Source organism: Rhinichthys klamathensis, unplaced genomic scaffold (assembly GCF_029890125.1).
Source record: "Rhinichthys klamathensis goyatoka isolate OS25496 unplaced genomic scaffold, OSU_Roscu_1.1 h1tg000150l_1, whole genome shotgun sequence".
NCBI lineage: Eukaryota > Metazoa > Chordata > Actinopteri > Cypriniformes > Leuciscidae > Rhinichthys > Rhinichthys klamathensis.
The window spans coordinates 1,624,842-1,636,850 of record NW_026606685.1 but is presented as its reverse complement, the minus strand read 5'-3'; the positions used below and the strand labels follow the sequence as shown (position 1 = coordinate 1,636,850).

The 12,009-nt window shown below is 37.2% G+C and overlaps 1 protein-coding gene across 1 annotated transcript in view; it reads left to right on the top strand.

Annotated features, from left to right (window-relative positions):
- The window catches only part of LOC130090766 (potassium/sodium hyperpolarization-activated cyclic nucleotide-gated channel 1), a 104,004-nt gene extending 92,671 nt beyond the window's left edge, over window positions 1-11,333 (top strand). Inside the window, exons 7-8 of the mRNA XM_056258302.1 lie at window positions 183-347; window positions 9,266-11,333. Of these exons, the coding sequence (XP_056114277.1) occupies window positions 183-347; window positions 9,266-10,284 (1,184 nt within the window). The 3' untranslated portion in view covers window positions 10,285-11,333. The remainder of the gene's footprint in view (window positions 1-182; window positions 348-9,265) is intronic.
- Window positions 11,334-12,009: the final 676 nt, after the last annotated feature.

Sequence of the window (12,009 nt, the reverse complement as noted above, 5' to 3'; positions counted from 1 at the left end):
TGCCCACCACATATTAAACTGAATACATCATGTGAATTCACTATGTTTATATGCTAACCCTTTCTTTTACTCAAGGTGAGCTCTTCTGCTAATCCAAGTAGCCTTGCTCAGCTCGCTCAGTCCAACTAGTGACCTCCATTTTATAAAATATGTAGTATGTTGAATTAATCTATTTCCCACAGAGATCTGCCTGTTGACGAAAGGTCGTCGTACAGCTAGCGTCCGCGCGGACACCTACTGCAGACTTTTCTCGCTGTCTGTGGACCATTTCAACGAAGTCTTGGAGGAATATCCCATGATGCGCCGCGCTTTCGAAACCGTGGCTATCGACCGCTTGGACCGCATCGGTAAGACCGGAAACCCAACCCTCGCCTTCTCTTCTAGCTTAATGCCTGAACCTTGTGTGTGTTTGTTGCGCAAATGTCCTGTCCTTCATCGCACCTCAATCATCTACCATTGTGTTGCATGATGTGTGTGTATATGCTCCCTTATTTTCTCTTTTTTTTTCTTTGTCCAAATGTCTCGTATGGATTATAGTCATAAACCGTTAAAACTAATAGCAACTAAATGTAATTTGCTAGCCTTAACTGAGTGGTCTGTCGGTAAGAGACAGTGCATGTAACCGTCCTGCCCGGGGCTGGACGCCCCGCTGGTTTTGGTTCAATGTCATCCCCAAATGGACGCATGGAGGGTGGACGGAGGCAAACCCTCACCAGCATGAGCCTCCGTTCCACTCCCCCACCCCGCACACCTGGGTATGAGCACCACCCCGCCCCCTCCCTTGACCCTGGTAGCAGCAGAGCGCCCCCTAGAGGGAGTTTGAGCTGGTGCACTAAAGGGCAAGGGCTTGAATAATTATCTATCAATTATGACCAGTTCTTCACATGTTAGAGTAGTCCCTGCCCATTTAAAGTGCTTACTTTATTCTATTCATTTACTTATTTTTTTTTTCATCAAAACAGAAATGTTTTTAAAAAATAATAATTCAATTTATGGTAAGTTCATAAACTTTATAACTTTTTTAACATTAGTTTATGCATTGGGCATCATAAACTAACACTGAACAGTACTTTTGCAGCATTTATTAATTTTGGTTAATGGTAATTTCTACATACCAATACATTTTTAGGATTTAAAGTTGCACAAATTAACATTAAAGTAATTTGAATGAACATGAATTAAAAAACTGAACAATTATATATTTATAAATTAACATTAATTAGTTGATATATACTTGGGGGGGGGGGATGGGGGGATGTTGTTCATGATACCCAATGCATTAGCTAATGTTAATGAATAGCTTTATTGTAAAGTGTTATCCAACTTATTTGAACAGTTCACAAAACATATTGTTCCAAAGCAGCGAATGTTTATTTTCCAAATGTGTTCTTTTTTTTAAAGTTAATTTGTGCATGAATCACGTCAACATTCATTAAATGACAACATTAACATCTAAAATATCACATTTAAAGAAAATCAGCAAAACCTTACACCCACCTCATTTATTACTGAATGTTCTTCTCCATGAAAACATCATAAAAGTGGCATTGTTTTTGTACTTTATCACTCACACTTACAGTACTTCATAGAAATACTGAATAGAAGGATCTTTCTTTCAACCAGTTTCAAAGGAACAATGGAAAATTAAAAAAAGGGATTTTATTCAAGCTGTCTTAAGACAACGCCAGGTTCTGTAATGCTGCATATTTTAGTCTTTGTCTCATTGTTGAGATACAGGCCACCGTCCATCATCAATTTGAATTGTGTGGAATTCAAATGAGAGCTAATGCATTCTGAACATTCGTAGAACATCAGTTTGATGTTTTGCACCATTCAATGGGTTTGGTATATGACCTTTTTTGGGCTATATTCGATTGAATTCTGTCACTAGAGTTTAAAATAGGGTCTTGAGCATGAGCCTTGATACTTTTCACCCAATATCTTCATGAATCTTTTACTCAATAACAATGTTTAACTAGTTTGTGACAGACCAGATTTGAAGTGAAGCACAAATGCATCTTAAATTCAGTTGTCACATCCAAGTATAGCTCTAAAAATACATATTACAACTATTCTTTTAATAAGGGGTTGATCTGATTATTGAACACACCAGTATTAAAATGTCTTGTTTCTTTCTTTTTGCATCTTTTGATTTCACAGTTCACAAGATAAAACCAGAAGATAATTTAAGATGTGACCTGAAAACTCAAAGTAAATGTTTCTCCTTTAAGCATATGAAATGGTTATGACGTATACTAATATAGCATGAAGCCCAGCATAATTTCACAACTTGAGTGCATGAAACAAAACGCTAGAAATATAAAAACAGAATATCCCTTTTTAAGTTCCATTATATGGTTATCGATACATTTTAGTACCTGCTTGCCTGCATCCAGAACTCATAAAACAAGATAAAGGTTCTAGTGTAATTTTATTTAGTTCAGTTGTTTTAATTTTTATGTTTATTTACTAAATTCTGGCATGATGCTATTGACTTGCCTTGCACTAAAAGTTGGATTGGATTGGATTGGTTTGGATCAATATGCCCACACTATTGTGACATGCACGTCACAACTAATCAATAACAGATAAGAATTGGTGTGATCAGGCCAATCAAATCAAATTAAAATAAAAGAAACGAACCCCCAATTCGACAGTATGCATTACACTGTCTGAATTCCAAACTAGGATTCTATATGCACCCATCTCTGTTTGTGGCATTGACGTTTTCACCCTTTAAACGTCAGTCATAACTCGAGATGACCGGTGTAAACAAAGCCAAGACGTGCATTTGTCCTTTCATGTGGAGAACGGGCTTGAACCATATTGTCACTGCACTTTTGATTTGACATTAGTCCAACTAAAACAAGGGGTCTTGTCTCATACAAGGGAAAAATACGGACCGTGACATGATTGGTGCTCCATGTACTGTTTTTTTGGACTGCAAATGCTTGTCTCGTCCTAAGCAAAAGAATTTGACAAAAAAAAAAGAAATCAACCAGATATGACATGTTGTACAATTGATGTATCTATCTTTATTTAAAAATTATTTGACCAGGAGCCCCTCTTGAGATGAGCTCATCTCGTTTTCAAGAGTGTCCTGGCCGACCAGTAGGCAGCAGGTAAATTCCTCATGACGATCCAGATTTTCCCCCCTCACATCTGAAATGATCCACATGCTTAAGGCAGCCAGCATGTGTTCAGTGCACCAGTGGACCACAAAACCAAGGTTAAATCAAACGAATAAAAAGCCATTGTAAGTAAAAAACAATTGGTTGCATGTTACTGTTAAAAGTCAAGGCAAGTACTTTTTTATAGTCTATTCCCTGTTTGTTTGGGCATTTATCATATCTGTCTTTTTAATGACCAATGCATGCATACTATTTGATCAGTTCAAGAAATTCAAAAAAATGTGCTTCACTTAAGGTTTTCACTTCAAGAAAATAACCATAATGATAACAACGCTGCTGCTTGTTGTGATGAGGTTGCTAAACACAAAAATGCTTCACGCTGTTGTTAATTATTATTTGTCTGTACCTTTAATAGTGGTGGGAAAGATATCTTCAAATTGTTGTTTGACAAGCAAATTTAAAGTAGTTCGTTTAAAGTCAAGTCACTTTAAAAACTTAGTTATAATAAAAAGCAGCTAACTACATAAAGATACTTAAGGAGCAGTGTGTTAAAACATTGTTACATTTATCAGATTATATCATTTATAATTATGAGTGAGAGAATAAGAGTCTATAACCAGAGACAGAATAAGAGCACAAAAAGCAGGTGAATATTAATTTAAAAAATAAATATTTACACTACACTACTCTTAAAAAAACACCCATATATATATATATACACTACCGTTCAAAAGTTTGGGGTCGGTACGATTTTAAATACTTTTAAAATAATTCTCTTCTGCTAACCATGGCTGCGCTTATTTGATTAAAAATACAACAAAAATCAGTTATAGTATTAAATATTATTCCAGTGTAAATCAGCTGTTTTCTGTGTGAATATATAGTAAAGTGTAATTTATTCCTGTGATCAAAGCTGAATTTTCAGCATCACCAGTGTCAGTGTCTTCAGTGTCAAATGATCCTTCACAAATCAGTATAATATGAGGATTTGATGCTCAAGAAACATTTATTATTATTATCAATGTTGAAACAGTTGTTGGTCTGTCAGTTGTACAGTTTTTTAGGTTTTTTTTTTTGGATTCTTTGATGAATAGGAAGTTCAAAAGAACAGCATTTGTTTGAAATAGAATCTTTTGTAACATTATAAATGTCTTTACTGTCCTTGATAAATAAAAGTATTGATTTATTTCCTCCAAAAAAATAAAAATAAAATTCTCACTGACCCCAAACTTTTGAACGGTAGTGTATATACAGACACATATATGATTAGCAACATACAAAAATGTGGGGGAAAAAAGAAAAAGTTTTAATGAAAAAGCTACACTATTATGAAAAACAGATGACCTGATGAAGATGTTACGCTACTGATAAATGTAAAAGATTAGTAGTGTCATCACTAATTTTACTGATCTTTCAAACACAGAGCTCCCACAGCTTTTAGACCAATGCATTTCCCTGACTTTCAGTTATTTGTGATTACTAGATAAGGATTTATTTATTCATTTATTTTTGCACTCAAAAAGAGACAAATCAATATTTTCGAGCTGGTCTAACCTATTTATATTTCCAGGTTGACTTTAGGAGCCTCCGTTTACAAGACTCCATATACCTAAACTCAGATAGCAAGCATATAAAAAGTAGTTTTAGTAGTTTTTTTTTCTGTTAGCAACAGAAGCTAAAACAGGCAGCTTTGTCCCGGGCCTATTTATATCCGTGGTCCAAACGTCACGGCAGCCACCTGGCAAGGTGCTTGAGCTCAATGGTCTGCCACGTTCACGGCTCACTGTGTTCCACTCATTAATTAGAGAATGGGAGGCAGACTCCAGGTTATTAGGCATCTTTACTGACACAGATAGAGAGAAATGAAGCCCAATATCGCCATTCAGCCCCAGAAGCGTGCGGCAGAGGGCTAATGTGTCTCAACGGAGGCCGTCAAGCTTAGAGGTGAAACTGAATGTTCCGTTCTACTGAATGTCTGAGAACATTCTATGGGAATTTGTGTTTCTCCGTACAAGCCCCATGAAATAGGTTTTTGTTCTTAAAGAGACTGTGGGTTACTGTGAAATCAATGTTAAGGAAATGTTCAGAATGTCTTTTTATCAGTCTTTCTTGCTCACAATCAAATGTTGTGACACTCTCAAATTATATTTTTTTGCCAAAACTCTCCACAGGAAAGAGAGATCTCAATTATGAGACTGAGATGAAATTTTTTACTGATCTAAAAATGTCTCGAACTGTGCTTAGATTTGCAAAAAATACCAAAGTCTGCCAACAAATTATTACAGAATGAACTAAATATCTGTGACAGATCATAGGTATTTGTGCATAACGTTCACATATATTTTGGTCCTGTTGGATATACAGTGAAACGTACAATATTGATAGCATCTGAAGCATAACGCTATTAGGCATGCATGCACAGCTTAAGAAACAATAATGTACATTATGATTATTGAAATGCATTTTCCTAATTTCACAATTTATCAATAATAGATTGTGGCTACATTTTCAAATTGTCATATTTTGTAATGTAATGCAATGGCATTCATACATTTTTAAATGTGACTTAAGTGTCTAAATACTTTCTGGATCACTGAATGCCACATTCTTAGGTTTAGGATAACATAAGATTATATCATTTCCAGCAGAAGTCCCTGCAGATTTGGTTGATGGCAAGACTTGGTCAATAAAACATGGCATACCAAATGAAAGTTCCTGCAAGGGTGTCAGAGAACATGTACGACTTAAACATATCCAGCGGAACACATTTAAACATGTTAAACCCCTTAGAGGTCATCATTGATCTGGAAGGACCTTGTTTAGATCCCCTTCTCTGGCCCTTTTCTAGTCCTGTGAATAACATGTTTTTGATCAACTCCTCGTTCACAGAATTCATTATGCCTCCAAACTTCTTGTCAGACATCACGTAAGTCTGTAGACATGCAGTGCGTGTTTATTTTAGAAGTAGACCATAGACTCTTCAATGTTCATCTGGATTTATTTCACTGTGGCTGCCAGTAGATTACATCATGGCGTTTGCCTTCTGAGATTGAATGCACAAAGGCCATTTTTCCAGGGTGGGTTGCAAACATCAGGGTCAATCAGTCACAGTTTTTTTTCCCCCATGCCAAAATACATCACAGGTCTGACTGCCTCTTTGCAAAACTCACCCAGCCATGTTTACAGCTGTCGGACTAGTCAATATGCACTGTGAACAAGGAAATTGTGTATATTTGGATATGCAAGGACACGACAGGCCTGTATAACCTAAAAGAAGTCTCCAGGGAGTTATTCATGTCCCCCTGAATAAGTGTTCCTGTCCAGACCAGACATGTTCATCCTCAGGAGTCCCTTTCTTTCTCCAGTGGCATAAGATATCTCTCATTTTCTGCTTCCGCTAACAACAAATGACAGTGCTGAAACTCATCATTGGTTATTGATTGCTTCCCCCCAATGGGAACGGTCGCAAATATAAATGTACATATTACAGCAAGTTAATAGGAGACGGTATTTAAATTCCTTCATCTTGACAGTTACCGTTTCGTGCTTCAACATTATGTTCTTAATAGCAGATCGTATTGTTCTTATTTTAGTTTAAACCATCATCCATCTGCTGATGGCTTATGTCCACATACTTTTGGCTAAGTAGTGTACGTCTATAAAAGAAAAGTATTATTTTGATGTTGCATTAAAGCTACTATGCCCACTTTAAGCCTTAAAGTTGTCCTTTAAGTCTTCTTCCCATTTATTTTTTATGTGGGTTTAAAAAAAAAAAAACTCAAACATAACCTTCAATTAAGACTTAAGACATGATGCAAACCAAACCAAAATAATGTGATTTATTCAAAAACTCATTACAAATTTTGATTTAAAGAAACAACAAAAAAAGGGTATTTAAAAATCTGAAAAGTTCAAAATACTGTAACAACATATTTAATGAGGGAATGGACTACAATCCCATTATTTAAGCAATACGAATTAAAGGGTTAGTTCACCCAAAAATTCTGTTCTCACTTTCATGTTGTTCCAAACTTGTAAGGAACACAAAGATATTTTTAAAAAATCTGAGAGATTCCAAATTTTCTGAAGAGACCTGATGACTTTATATGATGAACAGATTGAATTTAGGCTTTTATTCACATATAAACATTCATCAACTCTCACATCATCAGTTGTGGTAAACGGAAGCTCAAGCTTCGAAAAGATGAACGAAAGTCTTACGGGTTTGGAACAACATGAGGGTGAGTAAATGATGACTGAATTTTCATTTTTGGGTGAACTATCCCTTTAAGTACTTAAAAAATAAGTAAGTAAATAAAAAATGTATAATTACCAGTGCTGTCACAAAGACAAGTGAAATTTCTTAATGGTTGTACTACCATTTCAAAAAGTAGGGGGGGGGGGGGGGGGGGGATGCTAGTAGCATTGACTGGTATTATACGTGGAACTTGTTTGACGAATATTATTTATGATGCAACACATCTGCAAAACTCAACAAGCCTTAAAACAAGCCCCCGTAAACAAGCCTTAATTTCATAATTTAAAAAAAAATCCAAACACAAAATAGTATAATATTCATTCATTAATGACTAAATTCTGTAAAACAATTCTGCTCAGACAGCTTGATAGTAAAATTTGATATGTCCCACAGCAGATGGGTCATGAGACTGTACTTTCTTTTTGAATGGTAAAAACCCCAGCATCCCTCCTGCCTGGTTCACTCTTACATCTATGGATGAGAGATTGATAGCTTATTGCTTTATGCCTTCAGCTCATAAGAGTCTTACTCAGTCATTTTATGTAACAATAGAGCTCTGCTCAGCTATTGTGTATAAAAGGCAGTAATAGAAGAGGTTCATGGAGAGATCGATACATCCCTCATTTATGATAGCAGCAAAAAAGTGACTAACAGAACATAATAAATCTAAATCCATTTGGCACAGTGGAGTAAAGTTAAATTCATATTTGGAAACTCTAATAACATTGCACCGTATCTAATCTCACCTAGCATTCTTTACAACAGTTAGCTGATCAGTTGATTCTTCTTATTGCTGGTTCCAACTTTATAGAACATGACATCGATATCACAGTAACCCACAAATAGACGACAACTAATTGCACTGATCAATGATTCTACTTCAATTTTGATGCATCATTTGTAGGCTATGGTCGGAGGACTACAAATAATAATCATAATAAAAACATAGATAAAATTCAAAATAATTTACTTTTTAATTGCACTAAATCGATTTTTATTTTACTGTTACGTTTAACTCATTTTAAACTTTTTTAATGTATTTGTCAATTTGAATAAGTATTTCAATGAATGCATTGATTGTTTTCTTCAAGTGACACTCTACTCATCCACTGTAGATCACTAGCACAGTTAACTAACTTAGCCTAGCTTTCAGGGTAGACTGCAAATAAAATTTAGCAACTATTTAATAGAGAGACAATAATAGCCATGAACTCATTACAACAACAACAACAACTAAGTATATACACATTAATATAAAAAAAGCCTTATAGGACCATTGGCTGCTGAAGTAAAGGTTATTTTATTCAAGTCCTAATTTTACTATAAACTTTGTGTTTGTCGGTTTTAGTAGTAAATACCCTGCTGGAAAACAAACAGCTTAGACATACCATCTCATCTCCTAGACTGGCCAAACTTGTCCACAATTAAAGTTTTGCTGGTTGTGGTCTCTAAACCTCTCTAAAACAAGACCGGCCTGACCAGACTAGGAGAACATACCTTTTACATAAGCTCTAAAAATGACTCGAGGCTTGATTTTCAGCAGGGTAACGAAACATATTTTTCGAGTATCTGTGGTGTGCTTGGAGATTGTGATGTTTTAGACTTTGGAATCTGTGTAGTTGCCAAACCGTTAAACCAATAGCGAAAAACAAATGTGAATTGAGATTCAATGCATAAGCACCTCAGAAGTTGAATCCAACATCAGTCCTGCTTCAAAATCTCTACTTAGGAGTGACTAGCCTCCCCTTTCTACATTTGTGAGACCTTTGTGCTTCTCCTCTCACTGTTCAATACTATTTGTTACTCTATTTGGTCTAGTTGTTATCTGCTCAGCCTAAACTAAAGATTGACTATCTTTCGGTTTCACCCTCAACAGGAAAGAAGAACTCACTCCTGCTCCAGAAATTTCAGAAGGATCTGAACGCTGGCGTCTTCAACACTCAGGAGAACGAGCTGCTGAAGCAGATCATCCGGCAGGACCGAGAGATGGTGATGATGGTGGATCGGAAGCAATCGGTCACGGGGATGAACTCCACGCCGATGTCTGGAAACTCCATCATTAACTCTCCCGCTCAGCCACCGTTCACTACTGCGACTGCTATTCTTGGGAACAACCAATTACAGCAGCAGGCCGCCCCACTAAGCTACAGCACCTCCGCCACTATAACCCCGTCAGGCCGTGTGCCGCCCTCACAGGGCGTCACGTTTTCAGCGCCAAGCGTTTCTTACGGTAACTTGAGCACCTCTTCCCAGAATCCCCCTACGCCCTTGCAGCAACCGGCAGGGGCGATCATGTCCCCTTGTTCGTTCACCACATCCATCTGCAGTCCCCCGGTGCAGACCCCTATAGCTAGCCGAACATTCCAGTACGGATCGCCGACGGCCTCCCAACTGTCCCTTGTACAGCAAGCCTTACCCCAGCAGTCCTCGCCCGTCTCCATACCACAACAACCGGCTCAACAACAGCCGCAGCAATCGCAAGGGGCGTCCCCTCAGAGGAGCGATGTCCACAAGAGCACGCAGGCGCTCCAGTCAGGCAGCCTGAGCAAGGACATACGCCACCTCTCTGCCTCACAGCCGTCACTGCCCCACGAGGCCTCATTGGCTGCCCGAGCACACCCCACATCAGGCGAACCACTGCCTTCCATTCAGCCACCCATGGGATCCACGGCAGGCGTCCAGGCCCCAGGCTCCGTGCTGCAAAGCGGCATCCGCACCAACGTCCCACAGAGGGTTGCCCTTTTCCGGCAGATGTCATCGGGTGCCATACCGCCGGTGCGCATGGCGCCTTCTAGTGTCCAGCACAGGGATTCCACGGGCTCCAGGAGAGAGTCGGCAGTCTTAAGCAGTACAGAGACGGAACAAGACAAGATGCGGTTCGCATCGAATTTATGATCCCATTTTACTTTTTTCACATTCGTTTTTTTTAAAAGAGATTTTGATTGATTTTTATGGAGAGACAAAAAAATGGGGAAAAGACTTGTATTTTTTTCTCCAACTTCCTCTGAAAAAAAATAACAACCTCATAGCTATCCTGTACAGAATTTCCTTGTACTATATTTTAGACACACTCCCCCTTCAACTTAAGAATGTATATTATACAAATATATATGTGCAAATCCAACTAGAATATTTGGCATTGTCCATATGGGAAAAAAAAAACTCTAGTATAAACGCAAGTCTTCCTCTCTAACATATGTGACTATAACGTGTCTGAAGATGTTCTTTTCTGTTGACGTTTTTCCTTACAGTTCAGATTTTTCGTTTTTGGTTACGGGAATGCAATGATGTTTTTGAATGTGTTTTTTTGTTCTTGACAAGAAGATGACAAAACAAGTCCAGCATTCAGCAGCTTTTGGCATCACTGTGGAAAATGTTTGCGCAAATCGAACCTGGGAAATACCGAAAAGTTTTAAAAGCACATCTACAAACTTTTACCGGCTGGAAAAAAAAAAAAACAAGATAATATCAGAAAATGCTCGGCGCACCACATCAAGGTGTAGTTTCGACATCTGCAATACTTCGTGTTGTGCAGTAATTGCGTTGCGTTTCAAGGCAGCCTTTGTGCATTAAAGGGAATAAATGTATTTTTTCTGGGTTTTTTTATTATTTAAATTTTGTTTAATTTATTTTTACGAAGGATGTGTGGTCAAATCGGATGGTTTTTATTTTCTATATCTGATTTAAGAACGAGACAGACATTATGAAATGTCACTTAAAGACTGTACATTTACAATATTTATAAAACTAAAGATTATCACCATTATGCAATAGACTGTGATATGAAGATTACCTATATGTGTGTTGTACATAGTTTTGTAGAACTAGTATTTACAAAAGTAATGTGTGGTGCATTTCTCAAACATGGCAATGTCTTATCTCTGTCAGCCGCCTGGGTAATGTCTATATATGCATATATAAATATATATATATATATAAATATATATTCAAATGCTAATATGTGACATCAGAAACAATCATTAGAGATAAGAAAACCTTAATGCAAATAGTAGCACTATACTGTAGGTAGCACTAAAGACAATATATGTATTCCAAAATATCTTGCTGGTCAAATATAAAGGTATACGAGTGGGAGTGGGAGTGGGGGTGGGGGTGGGGGTGGGGGTGGGGGTGGGGGGGGGGGGGGGGCATTCATCATCAGCAGCAGCAGCTAAACTTAAATGCAAATGATGTTACATCATCATTTATGTTTTACAATCCATCAAAATGTATTTGATAATTTCCTGGGCTGCCTGTGTACATCAATAGACACTTTAATTTATAATAGTTTCATTTAAATAGTGTTCTTCTCATGGATCAGTATTATGTACACACTACTCCGTCATACTATTACATAGAACTAGATGTCCTGGTTATGCATTTTCCATTTTTTGTTTTCATATTTAACGACTGTGAAACACATTCTAGCGCTTTTAGTTATGTATTTATTTTCCCTGTATGTAATGTTACTAGTTTTTACAAAAACATCAACCTTTAAGTCTAACCTTTATGCAACATAAAAATCTGTAAACCAATGGCACTGCAGACACAACACAATTATCCAAGTGAGCAGCAGAAACTATTCTGCATGTTTTTCAAGCAGTAATTATGTGAATCCAA